The sequence below is a fragment of the Colletes latitarsis genome, chromosome 14 (assembly GCF_051014445.1).
Source record: "Colletes latitarsis isolate SP2378_abdomen chromosome 14, iyColLati1, whole genome shotgun sequence".
Classification (NCBI taxonomy): domain Eukaryota; kingdom Metazoa; phylum Arthropoda; class Insecta; order Hymenoptera; family Colletidae; genus Colletes; species Colletes latitarsis.
The window spans coordinates 24,501,392-24,529,033 of NC_135147.1; the positions used below are offsets into that span (position 1 = coordinate 24,501,392).

Here is a 27,642-nt window from a genome sequence, read left to right on the forward strand (position 1 = left end):
TTCGCCTAACTGTATCGATCGCACGCGTAGCTCTGAATTTCGCGCTCAGTAAAATATTTTGCATTTATATAAGTGTCTTTGAATTCGATAAGTAAATTAATTCGAAACTTTAAATCGCGCAAAAGGAGACTCGAAAATATAATTCATCTACCAAGGAAGATTTCTAGATCCCACTATTAGCATAATTCATAATTTTCGTTCAATTTACATATCTAAAGCAGCCACGTACGATCTTTAATCAGCCTCGAAGCTATATTATTTAATTTAAGCCAGTTCGGAAGAGCTTAGAAACACGTAAACCATGACTTAGGATTAGAAAGGTTGGAAGATAGGATTACGTAAAACGCCAACTATTAATCCCCTTAAGTCGATGACTTATTAACGAAATAATTAGAGACAGGAGTCTTCGATGAGCTCTGCGTGGTACTCTGAGGATTAAAATAATCATTGGCGTAGCAACATACTTTCTACGAAAAATATGAGATACAATAGTTCATTTAAACGACGATAATGGAAGAAACAATGTAAGAAAACCACCCCTGTCGCTGGTAATTTCCATTTTAAGGAAAAGTCGAGTCGCCTTTAAAGATACCAGGTGACCTAATATTTATGGGCGGGGGTGTACGTGCGTGCACGATCACGAGGATCGGCCATGTCTGCGTCGACCAGTCTCTGTCTGGCCTCTTTAGACGAGCCCAGACTTCTTCTCAGGTCCACTCCGAACCCTCGAGTCGAACGTCAAAAGAGCAGAAGCCATTTCGTCCGTCAGGGTGCGTCTTCATTGTCGTCGTTCCCTCGCACTTGTTGAGCCTCGGGTGCCGAAACGGATCCGATCCACCCCCGTTCAGCCCTTTTCCAGCCTTGCATTTTTCACTCGAGCAAAATCACTCCCTGTGATCCTTCGAAAAACACAATTCCATCCCTGCAGTTTCCAACCAGCAACCACAAAACATTTTCAACAATTTAAGGGGGTCCTTCTTTATAAATCTTCGAAAAAATTGATTTTTCTTTTTTTACAATTTTCAACATTTTTTAAATTATTTACTTTCTCCTTCTAGTGTCTGCTGCAGTCAATTTTATACGTTTTCTCATTTGAAATAACAATCATGGACGCTTTGGAATAACCTCTTTTAAAAGGGACCATGTTTGACTATGTTTGAGAGGATCCAGTGTCATAAATTTTAATTCTTTTTCAGCCTTGCATATTTCATTCGATCAATATCACTTCCTGTAATTCTCCGAATAACATAATTCCATCCCTGCACTTTCCAACCAGCAACCACAAAAAATTTTCAACAATTTAAGAGGGTCTTTCTGTTATGAACCTTTGAAAAAATTGATTTTCCTTTTTTCCCAATTTTCGCCATTTTTTAAATTACTTACTTCCTCCTTCTAGTATCTGCTAAAGTCAATTTTATACGTTTTCCCCCTCTTTTAAAAGGGACCATGTTTGACTATGTTTGAAAGTATCCAGAGCCATAAATTACAATTTTTTTCAGTCTAAAAAATTTCAGAATGTTATTCTGACAGGAATGAACCTCGTAGGTGTCGTAGAAGTCGTTGCAAAAAATGCATTTCATACTAGAAGGCCTCCTTAAGTATTTGTTAATTTACTTCAACGTGTTTCTCGATTAGTTCGTACGGAGGTTCGAATCGAAAACTTTGAAAAGCTCGTATTCTACGAAGGCGTTTCCCTGGGTGGTTTTCCGGTGACTCGTTGGTGCTTTTTCTATTTCATTTTGCACGCTCGATTCCGTATTTATTCCGCGTTCGACAGGACGATCCGGTGCTTCGGGGCAGCATGAATTTTTCACGATCGTTTCCGTGAGTAGGGCTCGGGAAATTTGCGCACGCACATGCGGGATACGCGTGGGCGTTGCGAATCGATCGCCAGGCTACGCGTAGAACGATACCAGAGAAATAATAGCCGCCGGTGGTCGGTCGAAACGCACGAGGAGACCCCGTGTGCCTCCAAGACACCACCCCTGGCCCTGGGAATCTAAACATTTGCATTTCCGGTTTATTGGAAACGGAAATACGCAATATTTTCGGCCAACGAAATTGCAAATCCACTTTTCAAACTCCCCCAAACGATCCAAAACTGAAATTTTGATTAATAAATTGGAAAATTCATCCCCCTCGACACTATCCACGTTGAAAGACAATTTTTTGAAGAAAAGTATAATTCCACTCCTTTCCAAGACAGTGAGTCACGTGAAACTTAATTAATAAATTGGAAAATTTATCCCCCTCGATACTGTCCACGTTGAAAGACAATTTTTTAAAGAAAAGCATAATTCCACTGCTTTCCAAGACAATGAGTCACGTGAAATTTAATTAATAAATTGGGAAATTCATCCCCCTTGATACTGTTCACGATAAAAGACAATTTTTTGAAGAAAAGTATAATTCCACTCCTTTCCAAGACAATGAGTCACGTGAAACTTAATTAATAAATTGGAAAATTCATCCCCCTCGATACTGTTCATGATGAGAGACAATTTTTTGAAGAAAAGTATAATTCCACTCCTTTCCAAGACAATGAGTCACGTGAAATTTAATTAATAAATTGGGAAATTCATCCCCCTCGATACTGTTCACAATAAAAGACAATTTTTTTAAAGAAAAGTACAATTCCACTCCTTTCCAAGACAATGAGTCACGTGAAACTTAATTAATAAATTGGAAAATTCATCCCCCTCGATACTGTTCACAATAAAAGACAATTTTTTGAAGAAAAGTATAATTCCACTCCTTTCCAAGACAATGAGTCACGTGAAATTTAATTAATAAATTGGGAAATTCATCCCCCTCGATACTGTTCACAATAAAAGACAATTTTTTTAAAGAAAAGTACAATTCCACTCCTTTCCAAGACAATGAGTCACGTGAAACTTAATTAATAAATTGGAAAATTCATCCCCCTCGATACTGTTCACAATAAAAGACAATTTTTTGAAGAAAAGTATAATTCCACTCCTTTCCAAGACAATGAGTCACGTGAAATTTAATTAATAAATTGGGAAATTCATCCCCCTCGATACTGTTCACGATAAAAGACAATTTTTTGAAGAAAAGTATAATTCTACTCCTTTCCAAGACAATGAGTCATATAAAACTTATCGAAACTTAACTTGTTAGCTGTCTTTGACGAGTATATTCGTCCTGCGTGAAAAAGTAGTTACAATTTGCCATTTAATGCAAGTTCTCCGTTGGAATATATTGAAAATGCAGTTATACCCAATTGAAACTGTCAAACACAAACTCAGTTAACTAAACCAATTAAAAGAGAGACAATTGTGATATGATGAACTCGTCGCCATCTATGAAGCTGAATATCTTTGAATCATTCAGGTATCGAGTGTACCTCGACGCTTTGATTATAAAAATTCATTTCTCCTAAACTCTGTCGTACAAAATTCAACGTTTCTCAAATATCTTCCTACGTTTTCATCTATAAAAAAGCTCTTATCGTGTCTTCCATGAAACGGTGCAGATTCTATACAGTGTACTTTTATTATTTAATAGTAGCAAAGAATTTAAACTCGCCAGATTTTACCGTGACTGTGTTTATGATCCCAATCTGAAATTTCGTTGCATTTTGATGGTAATGAACTCGCGTACTCTCCGTCCCGGAATCGTTCCCGTCGAACACAGTTGCACGAGCATCGAGGAAAAATGGTAATCGTTTGGAGGAAAGGATTGGCTGAACATAAGCCACGCGATCAAGATCTACATCACAATTTCTCTATCGTTCTTTCTGTCTAGTCTTTTGTGCGGTACGTGCTCGAGTATTCTCGTAGAGCGAAGCATAATGCATCCATTCATGCTAAAGGGCGATTCGACTCAACTTCGAACCGTCCGTGCACGATGAATCGATAACCGTGCGGTGCATTTCTTGAAAAATATTTACACCGTACACCTACGATCATCAATCGTCAAGAAATATATTTTCTGATTAATTTACATACGTACTCGACCGTAGAGAAAACAGAATCGATCTCGTTATTTTCGTTCCCGCTGAAAATCTGGGTTAACAATAGATCGATAGTTTCTATACAGTTAGAACACTCCCATATTATAAATATCTATTGCATATTATCGTTAATCAGAAATATTTTCAATCTCCAAAAGAATAATTCATTTCTCTTTTCTCTAACCTTTTCAAAGCCAATTAAAAGGACTAAATACGCCTAGAGTGGGCGTAGAAGGTCCAATTACTTCTAAAAACCATTCCCGGTATCAACAGATCGTTCGAGCGCGATTCGAATCAGTTTCCACAAGGTTTCCCCGGTCCCTCGAAAGCTATCCATCGATCGATCTCTCTAAGGTAACACAAACAAGCACAGAAACCGTAAATTCATTACCGAGAGGATCCGTTTTGGCAAATTGAATGAGTTCATAAACCGATCGTCCAATTACCCGGAATCTGCTAGTCTCTTAATAGTTGTAAGACGAATCGATAGCGTGAACGAAGCCGGTGGACGATCTTACTTTGAAAAATCGTCTATTAGCGGTTCGTGGCACGGTTTAAATCGTTCCACGGTTTGCTGGATCGATCGATGGACTGCACAGTAGCCGCGTGGCGCGTCGGATATACTCGGCGCAACGTATACCGCGGATGACTTCGTTCCAGTGGGAATTTTTGACGATCGGTTTAACACGAGTGCTATCCAGGGCCGTTCTCCGGTTCGCACACATTCCAGAACAAATCCTCGGGAACGGATCTGTTGATCCGGCGAGCCGTTAATCGCCCACGCCTTTAGAGCCCCGGGATTAACGATCTGAGGTTCTAAAACAAACATTCCGTCTGCGGCTGTGTCAGCAAGCGTGTGTGACGATCGAGGCGATCCGCGTCTGACTTCGAGCCTCGTTTTCTGCCAGACTTCCCGTGGAAACTCCTGATCCATCGAACCGGCGACCATTTCGAGGCGAATGGCAGCTCCTGTTAATCTCTGTTTGCTAATCGTTGAGTTTTCCCCGAGATTCTTCGTCTTTCGAGACCTCAAGGTTCTTCGATCTGTCTGGTTTCCAACGTGGTTCGAGATTTCTGGCTTAAAAGTATGATCTACGTTGTTTGTGCAATGAGGTCCAAGGTTTGATAGCAAATTTTCTTTCTTTCGAAGGGTTAGGACTGTTGGAGATTTTTAGACTTCTTTTTCTGGTTCAAAAATCGGAGAATCAGGGTATTTGTGCTCTCAAACTTGGTCAAACGAAGGAAGACTAGTTTGTTTCAGTTTCAAATAGTTTTAAATTCTCTCTTTTTCGTTTTAAGAATCGTGGAATCGAAGTATCTGGGCTTTCAAACTCGATCAAACGAAAGAAAACCATTTTGTTCGAGTTTCAACTTTGCAAGGGAGAACAATGAAGCTGAAATCAGTTCGAAATTCCCTTTTTTTCGTTTTAAAAATCGTGGAATCAAAGTATCTGGGCTCTCAAACTCGATCAAACAAACGAAAACCATTCTATTCGAGTTTCCACTTTGCATAAGAGAACAAAGAAGCTGAACCCGAGTTAAAATTCTCTTTTTTTCGTTTTAACACCGCAGAATCGAAGTATCTGAGCTCTCAAACTCGATCAAACAAACGAAAACCATTCTATTCGAGTTTCCACTTTGCATAAGAGAACAAAGAAGCTGAACCCGAGTTAAAATTCTCTTTTCTTCGTTTTAACACCGTAGAATCGAAGTGTCTGAGCTCTCAAACTCGATCAAACAAACGAAAACCATTCTATTCGAGTTTCCACTTTGCATAAAAGAACAAAGAAGCTGAACCCGAGTTAAAATTCTCTTTTCTTCGTTTTAACACCGTAGAATCGAAGTATCTGAGCTCTCAAACTCGATCAAACAAACGAAAACCATTCTATTCGAGTTTCAAGTTTGCACAAGAGAACGATGAGCCCGAAACTAGTTCAAAATTCTCCTATTTCGTTCCAAAAATCGCAGAATCAAAGTGTCTGGTCTCTCAAACTCGTACAAACGAATTTCAACTGCCCCAAGAAACCCCTATTCCGAGTTCGAGCAATATTCGAACGCGGACGACGTATAATTTCGTCCACCGGGTGTAATTTTATCGATGATCGGCCCACGAACGTCGCCGATAAAATTTCATAAAAGGATTAGGGTGACACCTGCGACTTTCCCCAGGCTGTCGAAGGGTTCCAAGGCCCGCGCGTGGGTGACTGTAGTCGATACGTGTTAAAAAGAGAACACGTGTTCTTAGAGGGTCGACTAACCCTGCTCGTAACACAGAGCCCTCGGCAAGGCCATGTAAATACTTTTCCCAGGGAGTCACCGGTATCTCGGGGCGGCGAACTTTTCCGCTTTCCCGCGGCATAAGCTGATTGCAAGCAGACCCGAAATTTCCTGGAAGGCTTCTGTGTTTAACCACCGATCGATAATACCCCGTTTCCCGATGGTGTCTCAGCGGCAGCGTTTTGTAGTCGACGTAGGATGCCGTCGGTCTTCCGCGGAAAAGAGGAGAGGACTCGTCGATACGATTAACGGCCGACGAACCGGTTCCCGGATTCACCGTGTTCAAATCGGACGGTGCTACTCATTTCGGCGCTAGACGACGTGTCCGAGAGTAGCTCGTTGCTATAGAAACCCACCCCCAGCGATGTGGCATGGGTGGTGGTCGACAGGGGTTCTCAAAATCACTCGATTCCAACCTTCAGCGAAACGCGTTTGTCAGAAACATCGACTGAATTACTATTTTTATTGATGATACAGACTCCAGTGAAACCACCAGATTTATCATTTTGGGCAAGAAATCATTTCTGGGAATCGATTTAAACTCCAAACGCTGCAAATTGGAATATAAACCCTATAGTAATATAGTATTTAAGATTCTTCAAACAGCTTTCGTTATTGATACGAGAATTTAATATAAACATCGTAACAATATAGTACTTAACATGGCTCAGACAGCTTTCGTTATTAATATCAGCTCATACAAAATTTTCCAAATTGTTTTACATTGTTACTCAACCTTTGCGTCTGAAAAATATTAACGAATTAAATTTCATTAAAATTTCGAACACTGACTTCTTCCGCGATAAAATTATTCCTATTCCCGAACCCAAGCATTTGTTTTTCCAGGTTCGTAGGTGAAACTGAATTCCCATTTTTCGGGTGAATTTTTGAAACCAAATTGTACGGTCAACAGGTTAATTGGTGGACCGTGAAAATTTCGTGCATACGGGGTGTAACAGGGATCCCGCCCTTCGAAACGTCCAAACAGACGGCGCGACGGAAACGCGGAATGAAAGGGGTGCGGAGGAACCCGTCAGAGGTCGGCTGAAAGCGACAAAGAAGGGTTAATGAAATAAAAGACCGCGGAAGTTATAAGTGGATGAAGTAGAACGATTCGAAGGGCTTCCTTTTTATCAACGAGAGGACGATTTATGGGGCTGTTGTCCCGTTTGTACGAACTGTCCCTGGAAGTAGCACGGATGAATTAAAAGGATTTGTTTGGTTGTTTTTCCGAGCGACCGGGACGCGCGTACACAAGGAAATATAGGGGTGGATGCGTTACCGCGGGGGTGATCGAACTTCGAAACACGCCATGGCGGAACGCGTGTGTCATCCAGGCAGCTTTTTACTTCTTTTTTTCACGTCGGAGTTTTTCTTTCCGTCTATTTCCCGAGCGCTTCGATCATTCGGATTCTCGGTGATTGCGATTTTAATATCTGGGGATTTTTTAGTTTCTCTTTAAACTTTACTTTCAAATGTTTTTATGCAAAACCATTTCGAGAAATTTCAAGACTCGAGGTTCGAGATTTGTTCGTCGAGGAAGCTGCTTAGACTCGATCATTTTAAATCTTGCACGCATGTTTTTGTATATTTCAATAAACTATGTAAATTTTTTCTAGTGTAAATAATAGATTTTGTCGAAGTAATAAGTATTTGCAGACGATGACTACGTGGGGACTTTCGAACACGTTTGAGAGAAATTTTCGTTTTAGTGATCCTAAATAAAAATATCTATACTTTCGTTTAAGATTCTACTCACGTTTGCCAATATTAATTAAATTCTAAAATACAATTTTCAAAATTGTAAATAATAGATTTCGTTGAAATAATAAATATTTGCTGACGATGTACTACATAGAGACTTTCGAACACATTTGAGAGAATTTTCGTTTCGGTGATACTAAATAAAAATATCCTTATAATTCCTAAATATATAAATATAAATAAAAGACGAGCAGAGAACCTCATTTTCGGTTAAAACCCGTTAAAAGATTCTACTCACGTTTCCCAATATTACATAAATTCTAAAATACAAAGTTCGAAGATCGACAACTATTATCCAAAATTCCTGTTCCCAGAAAAAATTGAGATTTAGTTCCAGCAGAATCTTTCCAGCGTATTTTCACGACTCGAAACTTGACGAAATCGCGAGAAGCGATTTTTTTTTTATCTGGTAACAGATCTCTTAAATCCAATGTTCCTCGACGACCATCTCTTTCAAATCGATGCATTTTCAAGATGAAGGTTCGCGATGTCTCCGAGTCGATACTGCAGCGATCAAATTCTTCCATCGAGGTCCTTCGAACAGCGTTTCCAGCATCCTCTCGCACGATCCTGGGAATCCGTCAGGTAAGACGCGACCGATGGACGATCCGTCTCCTTTCATCTCCGAAATTCGGGTTATTTGTCGACCGGATGGGAGTTAGCGTACAGTTCTCGGACAATCGGGTCGCCCCGGAGTTCCTTGGACGATTTCCCTGGGAACCCATTGCCAGCCAATCTAGATGGTACGTAACGGGACGTGCTCGTCCGGGTCCTGGACTTATTGTTAGGGTGGCTTTTGACCCTGCGGCAACTTCGTGTACCGCGATAAACCCCGGAGATGGAAATCGGAACCCGTATTTACGGACGCCCTGTCACAACGCGAATTTCTGCAACCCCCACACCTCCCTAAAGAGCACAAACAACGATCGACTTCCTGGAAACCTATCAATTTTCACCCCCATTTGCTTCCATCTATGCGAATTTTTGTTGGATCGAACGATACAAGACCAGAAATATTATTAAATCAGCGTCATCTAATTTTTTTAATGTTTCGGACTTCTTAGCTGTAATGCAAGAGAATTGACTATGCAAGCTTAAAGAGTTTGATAAATAATGATTTTCATGCAAATAACAGTAAAGTTACTCTTATACAGGGTGTTCGGCCACCTCTGGGAAGAATTTTAATACAGGATTCTAGAGGTTAAAATAAGACGAAAATCAAGAATTCCAATTTGTTGATGGAGGCTTTGTTAAAAAGTTATTAACAATAAAATTCAAAAATTTCAAATCGTTCTGGAAAAATTATTTTCGGTTGCGGGGGTTAATTACAATCATTTTTGGTGAATACACATATCCCCGAAATCCTACTCAGTTTCGAGAAAAAAATTCGAGTAAGTGCCTAAATTTTTCGACGAAAAAAAAATTTTTCAAATCGTTCTAAAAAAATTATTTTCAGTTGCGGGGGTCAATTACAATCATTTTTGGTCAATAGACATACCCCCGAAATCCTACGCAGTTTCGAGAAAAAAATTCATTACCGAAAATTTCATGTCTGACCATAGCGTCGATATGTTTCACTGAATTTTCATGCGAATCTTTAAAACGTCATAACTTCTGAACGAATTGGACGATTCTCATGTTTAAAAAAGCAAACTACGCGTATTTTGATGGAGAATATGTAGAAATCGCAAAAATATTCGAAAAGTTGGTCCTTGCCCCCGCAAAATGAGAAAAACCCCATAACAATGGTCCAATTTTCAAACAGCCATAATTCCTACAATAGTGAATATATTTCAATGAAACTTTTTTCTGGAGTAGATCCCATAAGTACCTACGAAAAAGTATTAAACAACTTTTCTGCAGGACGTCAAACAAAATTACTAAAAATGAAAAAGGAATGGCCGAACACCCTGTATAAAGCATCAGGCAATCGAAGAAGCAATTTTTAGTTGCGTAACTATAACACCACGTCAGATAAGCTAATTTCATTGGGTTTCAAGTCACCAAAAGAGAGCAAGTCTATTCCATATTCAATTAAGCAAAGTTAATTTAAATTAAATTTAATATACTCGTTTATATACGAATATGCAGTGTGGTACGTATCAGAGTGCAGAAGAAAAGGGTGGAATTTTAGTAGATCGGACAGAAAGCAAGATTACACAAAGTTGTGTTACACTTTCTGGGTAATATTGATAATTATGGAAACAATAAAAGGGATGCTATTGTTACGTATCAGTTGAGAATTGCTCTTTTAATTACCTAACTCTCTTTGCAGAATTTCAGTAATATTTACGAGAAAATCATTGTTTAACACACTTTTCAAACTTATACAAGTAATTTTCTTGCAACCAACATGTGCAATACTGTAACTTTGGGTCTTGTTATAGTTATGCATCGTAGAAGTTTCTGTAAAAAATTACAATTTACCAGAGCTATTTAGAGCTACTCAGAACTTGGGAAGAAAAGTTTTTGAGTATTTCTTTTATGTAGAAACATTGTACGAGCCTCGAAATTACAGTGTAACATTCGAGTCTGATCCTACAGAGGTTTTCTAGAGGAAGTTTCTTGTTTTCTATGTTCCCGACTTGCATGGAAGTTGCGTTCCTTTTTTTGTGATACTTTGAGTGTTTCTGTTCTCTGTTGGAACATTGTTACGAACATTGCGAGTATCCTGTGAATGGTTGCGGTGCCAACTCCTGTGCACGAGCGGTAAGAAGACGGTGGTTCCTGGCGAACTGACGGAAAATCGATCCTGCTGAGATCGATTTCCAAAAAACAGAGTCGAGCTTGAAACTAGGATTTAAATTTGGGGCAATCTAACCTTTTACTACTCGTTAAGAATTAGTGAAACATCGGAGATTTAATAAATGAAACTGAGAGTAATGGTTTCCAGAATTCTCGATCTAGAAATAAAATTTTAATAATAGTGGACGTAGTGATATTCTTAATGAATTTCTGCTTCTGAATCAGAGTGCTGTTTTGTCCCTTTTGTGGATCTCTAGAGCTCGACGGTAATTAGAAAAATTAGAAAAAGTTCCACGATGCTCATTGAAAATAGATACAGAAATTTGTTGCGTCGATTCCCACTCGACACAATGGACGCTCTGGATTGGCCCGCCGTGACGCTAAGCCATTTAGAGGATTGAAGGACCTTTTCCCGATATCTTTTCAGGTCACGGAACGGGGTAAAATGTATTTCAACTTTAGTCCGTTTCGCAGTTCCATTTTGATCGAACCGTGGTCGTCGGGAACAATCACATTGCTCGAGCTTCGACTTTGGTCGCCATTAGTCGATGCGTTTATACAGCGAAGACGAGCAATACAATCTCCGCCAATAATAGACTGTAAACGCTTTCATCGTTCGCGGAGCGTTTGCAGTCAATACAAGGAAATACTTCCAAGTAGCAGTGCATTAATACTATTTCGATCGAGTACGATAGTCAATTTGCAAATACGAAATTAATGGTGGAACCGGAGGCAAATTTTATTTACGGTACAACAAATCAAAATTGTTCATTCATACATAAATTACGAGAAATTTTTTTAAGAGATCCTAATTAATACTACTTCGATCGAGTACGGTAGTCAATTTGCAAATACGAAATTAATGGTGGAACCAGAGGCAAATTTTATTTACGGTACAACGAATCAAAATTGTTCATTCATACGTAAATTACGAGAAATTTTTTTAAGGGATCCTAATTAATACTACTTCGATCGAGTATGATAGTCAATTTGCAAATATAAAATGAATGGTGGAACCAGAGGCAAATTTTATTTACGGTACAACGAATCAACATTGTACATTCATACGTAAATTAAATTACGAGGAACTTTTTTAAGGGATCCTAATTAATACTACTTCGATCGAGTATGATAGTCAATTTGCAAATATAAAATTAATGGTAGAACCAAAGTAAATCAGAGATAAATTAAACGAATCGAAATTGTACATTCGATTACGAGAAATTTGTTAAGGGATCCTAATTTACGAGTATAATTTTTATTCGTTATTAAAACGGATCAAGAAGGTAATTAAATGCTCAGAAATCAGTCAAGAACGAGAAGTAAAATTCTGTGGTAATTCTCGTTGGATGCACGATCAAGATTTCGATATCACGTCGCCGTTGGAGGTAGAAATTTTCGCGTGGCAGGAGTTAGGCGCGTTTGTGTTCGTGATCCCATCAATCGAATTCCTGCGCGGGACGTCTCATTACGAGTTAGACGGCCTAGCCCAGCTTTGTACGCGTTTACACGCATGACCCTCGGGTAATGTAGGTTAATCAGGAGATCCATTGAACTTCTCCTATCGCCTTGCGCTGGATGCTCGTCCACTCGTACGTCGTTTAAGGCTCCCCCAATCGGATGCAACTCCCACGCCTTGGACGTAAACACGTTGATAAGGGACGTTATGTTCGCGCGAACCGCACTAAACTGTGCATAGGTGCATCCATTGTCGAACGGAATAAATACTCGCGTCTTAGTTTAACAGGACGCCCGTGAAATCAGAGTAATCTGCATTTATATTTGCAGTATTAGAAAAAATAGAAATTTCGACTATTCCGTATTTCTATATGCTTTTTTTCGTTATTGAAATACGTGAAAGAGAATTCTAATTGTTTTATCTATCTTGAGCATCTTGAATATCTAAAATGTGAAAGGATTAAATGTTTACATTTTATTTTGTATTAGAGATTTGTATCTGGATTTGGCCTGCACTGGTTTTTAACATATCAGATAATATACCAGTGGTTAACAGAACCCACCAAAAAATTATGCACAGAAACATTAAAATTTCAACGATTCGGGAACGAACAGAGAGCCAACTTCCAGCGATTCAAATTTGGACAATGCGTTTTGTTGGCCAACGATGGTGATTCGAGCCTCCGTATCTCCATTGTACTCGTCATTGACGCGTACGTAAACTTGTGTGTCCGATTGTATAATCAATATTCTGACGGTTGATTCGCCAGGAATTGATCGACGTTGTGTCGGGATTACTAGGTACCCGATACAGATAATAATGTTAGACGCGTCGCAGGTGGCCTCGATCCCTATCATAACTCCGAAAGCACATTATCGGTTAGAGATGATCAATTTGGAGACTGCAAACTCGTTTATAAATACCTTCAACGCGAACGGTTTTGCGATTTTCTCGTATTTTTGATTCGTTTCAATCGAGAAACGGGCCAGAAGATATTTTTCCCGTTCGTTTTAGGGCGAGAAGCAAAAATGTCGACTTGGGGGAGGGGGAGGGGGCACCATTTTGTCCCGGACGACGGAAACGACCGGTTTAATTTGCGTCCAACCTCCTCCGTTCGCTCCCGCGGAACTTGGGAAGTTGGAAACTTACGAGTCTTAGCGACAATAAAGCGATCGGACCGGGAGGATAAAGTTTTTCGGTTCTTTCGCGAGGCTCTCGAGCTTCTCGGTCAGCGGGGAGAATTTCTGCCGTCTGTTCGTTCACGCTATCCGGGAACACGAAATTCCGGGTCACGAGCACAGGCGTGGGGGGCCGAGGCGGAAAGTTTTGCGACGCACGTGGAATCTCGCGACGGCGAGAATAATAGGAGCACTTGGCACGAGTGACGGCATCGCTGACGTTAATTATCTTAATGAGCCGGGAAACCCGTCGACGCGAACGACGAAATTGTCTCGGTATCGTGCCCCGCGGATTACGAGAAACGAGCCCCCGCGATCGTTATTTTACCCACTATAATCGGTAATTTAGATCGCCGCGAAAATTAAATGTAAATTTGACGTAACACCGAGCGCCGTTTATTGTATATATTACCCCGGAATGTGTGCCTGCGTACCCACGATCGCGCGAGCAAGGAATGTTGATTTAACTGTCATTACCAACGCGTTCACCGTGCAATCGTATTCATTAGCGATCGTCTACGCTGTCTAGTGTTTGTTTACCTTCGCCATTTTGCTTCGATGCAATTTAAATTTACTCCGTTCCGTTCGCCGTGACTACTTTGGCAAGCTTAACAATTGTGGTAAATACCAGTCGAAAATTTGTCTATACTTCTCGATATCCACTGTAATATAAATTTCTATCTCGAAGCACTGCTCTGAAAGCAGTATGATCAATAGGAATTGCTGAAACTTCGTTGGATGCATAGTGTCAAAGTAAATGTCAAAATAAATATAGAAGATAGCATAAATGGTAGAAGTAGTTATGTTCATTGGATAGAGGATGAAATGCCCTTTAAAATGAGCGTTTCTGCGAGTCGATAGCGTTATTAGTTCCGGAGATATAGCAATTTTTGTTTCAAGTCGAGCGTCAAAGTAAATGTCAAAATAAACATAGAAGACAGCATAAATGGTTGAAGTAGTTATGCTCATTGGATAGAGGATGAAATGCCCTTTAAAATGAGCGTTTGTACGAGTTGATAGCGTTATTAGTTCCGGGAGATATAGCAATTTTTGTTTCAAGTCAAGCATCAAGGTAAATGTCAAAATAAACATAGAAGACAGCATAAATGGTTGAAGTAGTTATGTTCATTGGATAGAGGATGAAATGCCCTTTAAAATGAGCGTTTGTGCGAGTCGATAGCGTTATTAGTTCCGGAGATATGAGGATTTAAGTTTCAAGTCAATGCGGTGGCTAGTTCCGGAGATAGCCCGGCGCGAAGTCAATGAACGCGCGCGCGTGGAAATCGTAAACAGTGCGTAGTAAATTCTTGGAAATACTACGCCGCGGAACTAGGTCACGACAGTCACGTTCGTAGGGTAGGTCAGCGCGATGCACGCGCGAGAAGGAGGTCCGTCAGACGCGTCAGACGAAGACAGCGATAGTCGAATTAAGAAAAATTACCTTTTACATAAATTGCGATATCTCGAAAACGGAAAGTCGGATCGTCAAAAACCAAAAGCCATTTCAAAGAGGAAGCTTTGCCGCCGCTAACAAACGCCCAATAATGGAGAAAACACTAGTAGTTTCGGAACTGCACGCCTCTAAAGTTTTAGTATTTTTAATACGCATCGCGAGACTGTTCTGAGACGCGTATCGCGGGAGCGAGAAGGAGGTCCGAGCGTAAGACGGAGAGAAAGATAGTCGAATCACAAAAATTACCTTTTACATAAATTACGATATCTCGAAAACGGAAAGTCGGATCGCCAAAAACAAAAAACCATTTCAAAGAGGAAGCTTTACCGCCGCTAACGATGGCTTAATAATGGATAAACCACTAGTAGTTTCGGAACTGCACGCGTCTAAAGTTTTAGTATTTTTAATACGCGTTTTTCTCAGAAAACATAATTACAATAGAAGTGAATATTGAAAAATTCGTTGTACGTTTACTGTAAGTAAAATCGTGAAGTTTAGTGGCGCCAAAATAACATTGTACGTTAGAAATTTTAAACAAAATTTAAAAAACGGTCGTAGTAGGTTTAGCGTTAAATCTTTAATCTAGCGTCGATGCATCGACCGAAAAGAAATATTAAAAATTTCTGCGGGCAATTTCCAAACCTGTTGCGGAGTATTAATTAACAAAAGGGCGATTGGCGAGTTCGCGAGGAAACCTTTCTCTCGGCGAATGCAAACGATGGAAGAAAAGGTCGGTTGGAAGCCGACGCGCGTTGTTTTCTATATTTTTTCTCGTCGCGAAACACGGAGTCGCGCGTTTGCGGCCAGGTGGATGTAATTTGGCGAGAAAGAAAAGCGCAAGGTTGGACGAGAACACGAGTGGAATAATGCGATGCAAAGTAACGATACGGCGAGGACACGTTTGAACGCGCGGAACAATGGCCTGGAGAAGAATGGCTTGACACGACGGAGCCTGGAATTTAAGAGAGTAATCTCTGAAAATGTTGGAGGGGCAAAGCGTGAGAGTAATCAAATATTCCCTTGGGTTTTGTTAGGGAAATGGACGTGGACCGTGAACATCTGCCATTAGCGAATCGTTCTTTTTCCAGTACCGTTTCTCCTCTTTGCGAGGACTTCTTAACGCGAAATATACTAATCTTTGTGGGTGTACTTTGGTACACAGTACCGGGTCGAAAAGCGAATTTAATCCTTCGTATGACGATTATTGCAACGCATGCAAAGCGGAGGCGTAAAAATCTCTGTAGAAACTCTCCATTTATTCTTGTTTCCCCTCTTTATGGAAACTTTTTAAAATATTCTACTGTTTGCGTACCGAGGAAGAAGTAACTTCATTCGATATCGAGAAGTTTTGTCGGTGTTTTGGTTGGACTCTTTAATTACGTGACATTTCGATCCTTTGTTAAAGGTTGAAAGTTTTTAAAATATAACGTAAAAACGTTTTATAATAAATTCGATATTCTATGTGTCCTATTTTAGTACGAAAACCCCTGTACAGTTTTCAATGATATTCCAAAAATGTTTGGGGGGGAAATTCTTTGACAGTCACAGTGCGATCGAACAGTTTCACATTTACGAAAATAGAAAATCCGTGTCGCCGATATCGAGGCATCGACGGACATCGCGTCAAACGTCTGATTTTAATATCGCTCCGGGAGAGCGAACAACGTCGAAGCCTCGCAAATTACAGCTAGGGGGGCCACGGGGACCGTAATCTTCCCGAAAGCTTGTAACCGTTAACGAAACGTCGACGTCGCGGGGGCGAGTTTTAATTAAGAACCGGTTCGTAGCGGAAGTAATACGGCCGGCCAATCGATACCGCGCGGCGTTTATCACGTTCCGATCGTGCCGCGAAAACGTTGAATTATTTTCGCGGTGGCCATAAATAACGCCGGGAGGCGTACCCGCGAATATATTCGCTCGCAGCAGTGCCAGCGTTACCTCTGGCCCGCGGGTTTATCATTATTTATTACCTTAACAGCGGGAAAGACGCGGTCGTGGTTCGCGCGAGAGGTCGAGAAGACGGCCACCAAACTTATTCCGGCAGCGGAGCCATAAAAACGCACGGAGAAGCGGAGGGACAGCAGTGCCTGACTTCGCGGAGTTAGCGAATCGTCCATTTTTCTTCGCTTCGGGGGATTTACGGCGCATTTACGCGGCCAGGACTTTTCGTATAAATTCACACCTGGCCCCTCTGCTTCGCGTTCCTCGTCTGAGAGCGCCGTTGATCCGCGGGAGCAATGCTCTCGCGTGTAAACAGAATTCGCTGGAGTCGTGCCGCGGCATCTAGATCGTCGTGGATGCCGTCGAAGTACACGCGGGAACGAGGATTTAGAGTGTAATTTAATTTGAGCTTAAAGGCACGGATCAACTCGAAGCCCAAAGGATACCTTGGACATCTTCGAGAGGAGTGGTACAGATTTGTTCGCGGTTTTTACTTATTTTTTTCGTCGAATTTAACGATCGAGGCACTGGGTAGCTTTATAGTCGAGTCACGAGGCAAGTGAAATTGATATTGGCAAAGGAGACGTATAATAGAAAGGTTTAGAAATAAAATTTATAGTAAATTTGATGCCCCGTGCATCCTATTTTAATTATTACAAATTTTCACAGTTGTAACGTTTCTAATTTTGCGGATAGAAAAATGAAATCGATTAATGAAATTTGACGAATCGAAAGCAAATGTCAGCTTCTGTGTTGTGATAATTTTTGTGCATCCCTATTTCAATTATTACAAATTTCAAGTCACCAAAAGTGACCAATTCTATTCCATTACATCAAGTAAAGTTAAGTTAAATTAAATTTAATATATTCGTTTATAAATATAACAGAAAGCATCAGAGTTCGAGACATCATTAGCAGACTTGAAAGATCACACAAAGTTGTATCGAACATTTTGGATAACATTGATAATTATGGAAAAAATAAAAGGGACGCTACAATTATACATCAATTGAGAATTGCTTTTATAATCGACGTATAATAGAAAGCTTTAAAAATAAAATTTATAATAAATTCGATGCCCAGTGCATCCTATTTTATCACAAATTTTCACGTTTGTAACGTTTCTAATTTTGCAGATAGAAAAATGAAATCGATTAATGAAATTTGACGAATCGAAGGGCAAACGTCAGCTTCCGTGTTGTGATAATTTTATATAAGGTGAGCGAATTATCGGAGATCGCTGTCGCAGCAGGTTCAGAAGCCGACGATTATTCAGAGTTCCCCTAACCGGGGGGTTTATTTAATCGCGGGTTAAACGGCTACAATTTCTCCAAGATAAAGCTGCCCGTTTGAAAGCATATCTTTGAGAGGCTCCGCAGGAAGCGGTTCATTTATCTTTGAATTATTCTACGGCTTCGTCAAAACGCTGGCTCAGCCGTCGCTCCTTTCGCGCCCTTTTAGGATTTTACCCCCGTAACGCGACGGTCGATCGACAAAGCGACCGCCCAGTTCGCCGGAATAATTCACGCCTAACCGCGAGCTTCCTCCAGGATTACAATTTCCTGGTCGTTCTAACGGCACGCTCTATATCCTCTTACCATCCGACCGTTCGAGCCTGATTGCCCCCGGCAGTTTCCACCGGCTATAGTGACCGTCTTAAACCGGCTCCCACGATTTTCCGTTCGTACACCTGCCATGAACTACGAACGCGCCCTAAATTCACTTCGACGAACTTTTTCAGCCCATCCAACGAAGGATCAACTCGATCCGTATCGTTACTCAATACCCCACTACCTTCTGTACTTTCTTATTATTTTTAGCCAACGGTAAGAAAACATTCTGAAGCGTCGAGGGGGACTGAAAATAACTTCTATAAATTTCTATGAAGAAAATTGGCAGCTAAAAGTTGATCGTTAATTGATACTGGATTTATGGTGCACGTCGATTTTCCAGTTTTACATTCCATATTTGAAGGTGGAGGATAGATAAATATTATTTGATTCTAATTTATGATGAATTTTATCAATCGTAATATGAATCTATACGCTACTATATAAATTTTCACGAAGAAAATAATCAGTGAAAATTGTTCAGTTTTAAATTCCATGTGTAAAGTTAGAAGGTATATAAATATTATTTACTTCTAATTTATATTGAATTTAATCGATCCTAATATGAATCCACATCCTATTAAAAAATTTTTACGAAGAAAATCAGTAGCTAAATGTTGATCGTTAATTGATATTAGATGTATGGAACCTGTCGATTTTCCAGTTTTAAATTCCATATTTGAAGCTAGAAGGCACATAAATATTATTTGCTTCTAATTTATATTGAATTTGATCGATCCTAATACGAATCCACATCCTATCATAAAAATTTCTACGACGAAAATCAGTAGCTAAATGTTGATATTAGATTTATGGAACCTGTTGATTTTTCCAGTCTTAAATTCCCTATTTGAAATTAGAAGGCACATAAATATTATTTGCATCTAATTTATATTGAATTTGATCGATCCTAATACGAATCCACATCCTATCACAAAAATTTCTACGAAGAAAATCAGTAGCTAAATGTTGATCGTTAATTGATATTAGATTTATGGAACCTGTCGATTTTCCAGTTTTAAATTCCATATTTAAAATTAGAAGGCACATAAATATTATTTGCTTCTAATTTATATTGAATTTGATCGATCCCAATATGAATCCACATCCTATCACAAAAATTTCTACAAAGAAAATAATCAGTAAAAATTGTTCCTCAATTGATCCTAATATTACCCAATTTCATATTCCATATTTAAAATTACGGGACTCGCGAATAATTTTAATTTGCAATTCATATTGAACTTCACCGATGAAATCATCGATGTTAGGGGTTGCAACGAATGTGCAATTATTTGTCGATTGGATCTAGCGTTAATGTATTAATCCAACGCGGTGGTAAAACTAATTTTTCAGCGTGTACAAAGGAAATTCCACCGTTTCTGCGTTTCTCGCGTTACGCACCCGAGACGTACGCGGTTCCCGCGAAACGTAACGATTAAATTTCCATGCGAAGCGCGTTTTAATTTGCCGCTCGTTACGAACAGGCTTCCCTCTAATTCCCCTTCCCCTTTCTCGTTGTTCGGATAAATTGGACCGGAAAATCTTGCGACGGTGTCTTGGAAAAAAAACGCGACTCTCGTGGTGACAGCGTGGCCACTGTGTCGCGAACCAAGTCCTCTTTTCCTTTTTTTTTTTAATAATTCCGGTCACGAAATCATTTCACAATTCGTGGTAAAGTGTCGTTCCCTGGGTAATTCGAAATAATTTTGTTTCTTCAACCCCTTCACGCTCATGATCGAGTCTGACTGCTTTGAGAAATGATATTTGTTTAATCTAACGATTTAAAAGATGATAATAAAGAAAATACACAATAAAGAAAACTGATATGAGCGTTAAGGGGTTAAACTAGCATCATGGGGCATTCCTATACCAAAAGATAAGAACCACCTTGTCTTCGCAAAATTGCATCGCGCAATATCGATTACAAATAAAATAAATTCCAGTCATCGATGGGTATCGATGTGCCCCATATCCAGTTAAGTGAAAATATCGTTAAATAAAAATTTAATGGACAGTGATGGATGGATGGTGATGGATTAATTTCAAAATAAAATTGCAATTCCTTGTCGAGCAATTTTTATAAAATTCGAGTTCCCGGTTTGCCCCCCTTTCCTCGTTCGAAAGCGCTTTCGATTGATATATTTTAAATTCGTTGGAACGTGAATTTGCGAATCTGGCCCCGGTCGCTCGGCTGGAAACGTTGAACGCTTTCTGAATTTGTTTTATTGGCGTTCGTTTGTTCCGCCTCGGAGTCTCCGCGGTTATGAAAACAAGTCTCTCACGGAGGCAATTCTTTGCATTGCAGGAAGATGCGGGCACGAGTCTCCCTGCGAGCAGCTCTGCTACGAACTTCACGATGGAATGTACGAGTGCGACTGCAGGGACGGCTACATTCTTCATAAAAATGGATACAGTTGCGCCGGTGAGTTGGCTCCGAAACTGGCTATCCGCCTTTCGCGATTCCGCGCGTTTCTCTCGCCCCGCGATTTCCCCACAGACGAATCTGTTTACGCGATTCATCGATTCCGGACGGCCGGTGCATCCAATTTCGACGTTCTCGAGGAATTGCTCGCTTGTAATTGCGTGGAAAGGGGCCTCGAACATTCTTGGAAACGGCGTGAATATATCGCACATGCCCAGTTCGAAGCTTTTAAAATTCATTTGATTTAACACGATCGACGAGCGAAATTTAAAAAGCAAGAATTAAACGGTTCGTGGCTGATTAATGGCGCAGATATATTATTCGAAGGGAAAGAAGCACGTGTCTGTGCATCAATTAAACGTGAATAAATATATACATTGCTCGTGCAATCCACGGAATCGAATATTGAAAGTTGAAGCTTAATTTGAAAGGGAAATGCTAAAGAAAATAATGGCACCTGTAACGGCTGAGCAGCCGTCTTTATGGGGAACCATGAACACGGAATTATGGGAATTTATCTCGCAGTAACTTGATAATTATAGAACAACACTCGTTAATTAATACTTAATGCATGATTCCCGATGGTTCCCAGCAAGTAATTAAACATTTTCGGTTTCAGGTTCCGAACCATCCTCAGAATTCGAAAAAGAATAGTTTTCTTAATCTAGGTTATGATGTAACAACGATGTAAGTTTAGTTTTTCCTAACTCTGTTTGCTTCGTATTCTTATTTAGGCATGTTCTTTCGACATAGCTTTCTTTCGTTCATAGATTTCGAATTTTGGGAGTCCCTCGAACCTGAACCATTGAACGTTTTAATTGCTCGTTGAAACCCTCGGCAAAATTCGAATTATATTTCACGTTTACTGATCGAATTCCCGGTTCCCGCGGAGCACGTATATTCAAATTGACCGCAGATTGAGAGACACTGTTCCCGGAGAAAAAAGGACAGCCCGCGGAAAGTTTCTTCTCCCCAGCCCTTCGTGAATTCGGGATTTTACGCGGACCGATTTTTATCTTTTCGATTATAGTTCGGGGACAGTTCGAGGGGGTAGGAAAGTTTGGTAACTTCGTCTGACTTAAGAAGGTTAGTGATTCCTTTCGTTTTTACTTTTTTTTACCGGCGAGGAAATGTTTCGCGTCGAAAAATTTAACGACCAGAACTTTGCATAATGCGTTATAAAATAAGAGCAAAGATATTTCAGGAAAAGGATGGTTCCCGACACGACCCCCCAGCGATAAATTTTTTAGTTGGGGTTCGGGAATTTTTTTAATCAACCACCAGAATATATCACGGTCTCTTCAATAATAAAATAAATTCAAAATAGAATCGACATCGAGGACGAAAATAAAATTCTCAACCCATTTAATTGTATTCCATCGCTACATTTATACAGGGTGTACGGCCACCCCTGGGAAAAATTTTAATGGAAGATTCCAGAGGCCAAAATAAGACGAAAATCAAGAATACCAATTTGTTGATGGTGGCTTCGTTAAGAAGTTATTAACGTTCAAAGTTCCACCAATACTGAATTTTTTTCTCGAAAGTGGGTAAGATTTCGGGGGTATGTCTATTCACCAAAAATGATTGTAATTGACCCATCTAGCTAAAAATAATTTTTTTAGAACGATTTGAAATTTTTTCTTTTCGCCCAGAAATTTCTCCACCTTCCTGAATTTTTTTCTCGAAAGTGTGTAGGATATCGGGGGTATGTCTATTCACCAAAAATGATTGTAATTGACCCCTCTAGCTAAAAATAATTTTTTTAGAACGATTTGAAATTTCTTTTTTTCGCCTAAAAATTTAAGCACCTACCCCCTACGATTTTTCTTAAAAATTCGTTCTTGTTTTTTAATCATTTCGTTTGACGTCTTACAGAAAAGTTGTTTAATACTTTTTTGTAGGTACCCACGAGCTCTACTTCAGAAAAAAGTTTCATTGAAATATATTCACAATTGTAGGAGTTATGGCTGTTTGAAAATCTGACCATTTTTATGGGGTTTTTCTTATTTTGCGTGGTCAAGGACCAACTTTTCGAATATTTTTGCGATTTCTACATATTCTCCACCAAAATACGCGTAGTTTGCTTTTTTAAACATGAGAATCGTCCAATCCGTTCAGAAGTTATGACGTTTTAAAGATTCGCATGAAATTTCAGTGAAACATATCGACGCTATGGTCAGACATGAAATTTTCGGTAATGAATTTTTTTCTCGAAACTGAGTAGGATTTCGGGGGTATGTCTATTGACCAAAAATGATTATAATTAGTCCCTGCAATCAAAAATAATTTTTTTAGAACGATTTGAAATTTTTTAATTTTGTCGAAAAATTTCACACCTCGAATTTTTGTCTCGAAACTGGGTAAGATTTCGGGGGTACGTCTAATGACCAAAAATGATCGTAATTGACCCCCGCAAACGAAAATAATTTTTCCAGAACGATTTGAAATTTTTGAATTTAATTGCTAATAACTTTTAACGAAGCCTCCATCAACTAATTGGTATTCTTGATTTTCGTCTTATTTTGGCCTCTAGAATCCCCCATTAAAATTTTTCCCAGGGGTGGCCGAACACCCTGTATATGCAGACACGTTCTAGATCAACCAAATAATACACATAGATCATCCAGTATATTATTGTCCCTAAAAAAAAATGACTAATATTTCTCGAACGAGATATATCCTACGCGATGAATTTATTTCGCGAAACTCTCGGAGCAACGTTTTCCTGCGTGAATTCTAGGCAGCGTTTGCATCGTGTCGACATCCTGTATGTGACAAATAACGTGCAAAGGGAGGTGCCGCGGCGTGAAGCGAAATTCTTCATCCGAGAGGCGATGAAAACGTCCGCAGCACGCGTCCCGTGGATCGAGTCCGATCGCGAGCAAGAAAATTTCGCCGGGTTTACGTTGGCTGTGAATTTTCGTTCGCGTTGCTTCTTTTGCGGATCGCGATGGCGGACCGACCTGGGGGAAAAACGGACCTCGGGGGTCCGTTCGGGCGCGATAAACGCGCGGATCCGACGTTCAATTCCGACGCGAGGCGTCCTCGAGACACTTTCCTCGCGTTCCACTTTTCTTTTCTTTTCTTCATTCACTTATCCCCCCCACTACCTGCGATGGCCTGAATTCAATCCGAGCCCCGGAGTCCCGTCGATCGCGTCAAAATCGCGTTCCTCCGAACAGAGAACCAGAGAATCTCCCTACGAAATGGCGGGGATGCCTTTTTGTCCGTGGATATCACTGCAAACAGCTGATTTCGAGAGTAACGCCTCGGTGGAATACATTTTTATAGGTTTTTTTATTCAACAGCGACTCGTCGAAGAGAATTAAAAAGAAGGATCTATTGTTTTTGGTAACGTAAAATCCGGGGAAATTTTCTTGCGTTTAGGAAGAATTTTTAATAATGATTCCAGTGTGGTACTTGGGTGTTCCTTTGTTTAAACGTTAATATATTTATAATCGTTCATTAATTCGTATCTATCCGATACCAGTATATTTAATTCGTAAATAAATATTAAGTCGAATATATTTTTGTTCAACAGCGACTCGTCGAAGAGAATTAAAAAGAAGGATCTATTGTTTTTGGTAATCTGAAATCTGGGGAAATTTTCTGACACTCAGGAAGAATTTTTAATAATGATTCCAGTGTGGTACTTGGGTATTATTTTGTTTAAACGTTAATATATTTATAATCGTTTATTAATTCGTATCTATCCAATACCAGTATATTTAATTCGTAAATAAATATTAAGTCGAATATATTTTTGTTCAACAGCGACTCGTCGAAGAGAAGTAAAAAGAATCTAATGTTTTTGGTAACGTAAAATCTGGGGAAATTTTCTTGCGCTTAGGAAGAATTTTTAATAATGATTCCAGTGTGGTACTTGGGTATTATTTTGTTTAAACGTTAATATATTTATAATCATTCATTAATTCGTATTTATTCGATACCAGTATATTTAATTCGTAAATAAATATTAAGTCGAATATATTTTTATTCAACAGCGACTCGTCGAAGAGAATTAAAAAGAAGGATCTATTGTTTTTGGTAACGTAAAATCTGGGGAAATTTTCTTGCGTTTAGGAAGAATTTTTAATAATGATTCCAGTGTGGTACTTGGGTGTTCCTTTGTTTAAACGTTAATATATTTATAATCGTTCATTAATTCGTATCTATCCAATACCAGTATATTTAATTCGTAAATAAATATTAAGTCGAATATATTTTTATTCAACAGCGACTCGTCGAAGAGAATTAAAAAGAAGGATCTCTTATTTTTGGTAACGTAAAATCTGGGGAAATTTTCTTGCGCTCAGGAAGAATTTTTAATAATGATTCCAGTGTGGTACTTGGGTGTTCCTTTGTTTAAACGTTAATATATTTATAATCGTTCATTAATTCGTATCTATCTGATACCAGTATATTTAATTCGTAAATAAATATCGAGTCGAATATATTCTTGTTCGTCGAACTCGTGGCGTAGAGTGAAATCCGAATTCAGATGATATTTTCAGCGCGAATCGAGCGTTGCATAATGCAACGTACGTTTCGTAGCGTCCGTTCGTTTTTCGCTTGAAATTAGCAGCGTCCAAACTAACTATTCCCGTGGAACAACGGGCTCTTTAACAACATTTTCGTTGGGACGAGATGCGGCAGGAAATTCAGAGGGAAGCTGCGAAAGAAGTTCGCTGGAGATAGTCCCCGCTAATTGCTTTCCGATTGATCGTCCACGAAATTCTATTATTAGGGGCCGCCTCTGTCGAAATACCACGATTCCTTTGCTACGCTTCAATCCTCTGGAAACGCTGCGCTTCACTCTCCCGATAAGATTACTATACATTGAAGGAATTAATTTATCGTTAATCAGCGTCGAATAAATTATCGAACAGTCCACTCGAGGCCTTCAATTCTGTGTAACGATTTAGCAAATAGAAAGAGAATTAATAGAGGAAGATGGAACTGTTTAAATCACGCTTCTTTGAACACAAGTACATTACATGACAAGATAAAATTGTAAAATATTATTTTACTTTTACTTTTTGGACGTTCGTCAAAAGTTATCAAATCTCATGTTTTGGGAATAACTCATTTAAAAAATTGTAGAATAGAAACTCAACTAAATTGAACAAACTAAATTGAAATACCTTCAATCACAACATTTAATAAAAAATAAATTTCATCTGTTATTTAGTAATTTCAAGAAGTTTCGAGGGAAGGTAAATAAATTTTTATATACTACAATATCTACTCTGTATTGAATCTGTTTAAGAGTATTTATAAAACTTTTACCCAGACTATGAGATGTACAATGATTACAGAAAGTTGTGGCTTTCCAGAACAATTTAAGCAGCTAGCATTCGCTGCTTCGAACAGGTTAGCAAAGTTTCCGGTTCCCTTTGAGCCCTCGTTTTTAATTCATCCCCGAACACGACGGTAATTATTAATAATATCGAAGTTCTTGGGCCACGGAGCTCTTGTATACTTAAACGATTGCCCCGCAACTTCCGCCATTTTAATATCCCACAAAGAGAGATCGACGTTTAGCGAAACGAGGCTCGTTCCTTTTTTCTGTGTAGAAACTAAAACTTTCACGTAGAAACGAATCAAAGGAGCACCGCGACGAGAGGGAAACCAAACTTTGAGGAAAGGAACTTGTTCTGTCGCGAACTGCAATCGAGCTCGCTAGACGCGGGGACCATTTTGCACGCGGTTGAAAGACCACGCGGGACCATTCGACGTCCGCCTCGATGCCTCTGCGAGGGAGAGGAAGCTTCCGTATCGGAAGTAGTTATACGTCGAACGCCATCGCGATCTTTGATACAAAGGTCATGCTCGTTCGAATCGAAAATGAACGTCTTTGCATACGGATGCGTCCTTCGAGCGGAAACTCGACCGGTCGACGAGCTCGTCCGCGCGGAAATAACCAACCGGAGCCTCCAAGGCATCCATCGATATTATTTTTCGACGACCAAAATTCTATTTTAATAGAGAAAAATTGCTAAGAAAAATATCGACAGTCGAACAAAATTAATTCTCTCCTTTTTCTCGAATATTTCAGCGAGAATTGTATTTGCATTTTGGATATGCGAAAATAGAGCTTCAAAATGCAATAAAAATTTATTTTGGGCTAATTTCTGTTGCTCGAACTGAAATAAACCATCGATATTTTTGTTCGATGACCAAAATTCTATTTTAATAGAGAAAAATTGCTAAGAAAAATATCGACGGTCGAACAGAATTAATTCTCTCCTTTTTCTTGAATATTTCAGCGAGAATTGTATTTGCATTTTGGATGTGCGAAAATAGAGCTTCAAAATGCAATAAAAATCTATTTTGGGCTAATTTCTGTTGCTCGAACTGAAATAAACCATCGATATTATTGTTCGATGACCAAAATTCTATTTTAATAGAGAAAAATTGCTAAGAAAAATATCGACTGTCGAACAAAATTAATTCTTTCCTTTTTCTCGAATATTTCAGCGAGAATTGTATTTGCATTTTGGATATGCGAAAATAGAGCTTCAAAATGCAATAAAAATATATTTTGGGCTAATTTCTGTTACTCGAACTGAAATAAACCATCGATATTATTGTTCGATGACCAAAATTCTATTTTAATAGAGAAAAATTGCTACGAAAAATATCGACGGTCCAACAAAATTAATTCTTTCCTTTTTCTCGAATATTTCAGCGAGAATTGTATTTGCATTTTGAAGACGTGAAAATAGAGCTTCAAAATGCAATAAAAATTTATTTTGGGCTAATTTCTGTTGCTCGAACTGAAATAAACCATCGATATTTTTGTTCGATG

At 39.3% G+C, this 27,642-nt stretch overlaps 1 protein-coding gene across 2 annotated transcripts in view; it reads left to right on the plus strand.

The window, feature by feature from the left end:
* LOC143349697 (pikachurin) overlaps nucleotides 1-27,642 on the plus strand; it is a 215,048-nt gene that overhangs the window by 53,852 nt on the left and 133,554 nt on the right. For both annotated transcript variants that reach the window (XM_076781126.1, XM_076781127.1), the window contains exon 3: nucleotides 20,712-20,828. In XM_076781126.1, coding sequence (XP_076637241.1) covers nucleotides 20,712-20,828 — 117 coding nt within the window. The remainder of the gene's footprint in view (nucleotides 1-20,711; nucleotides 20,829-27,642) is intronic.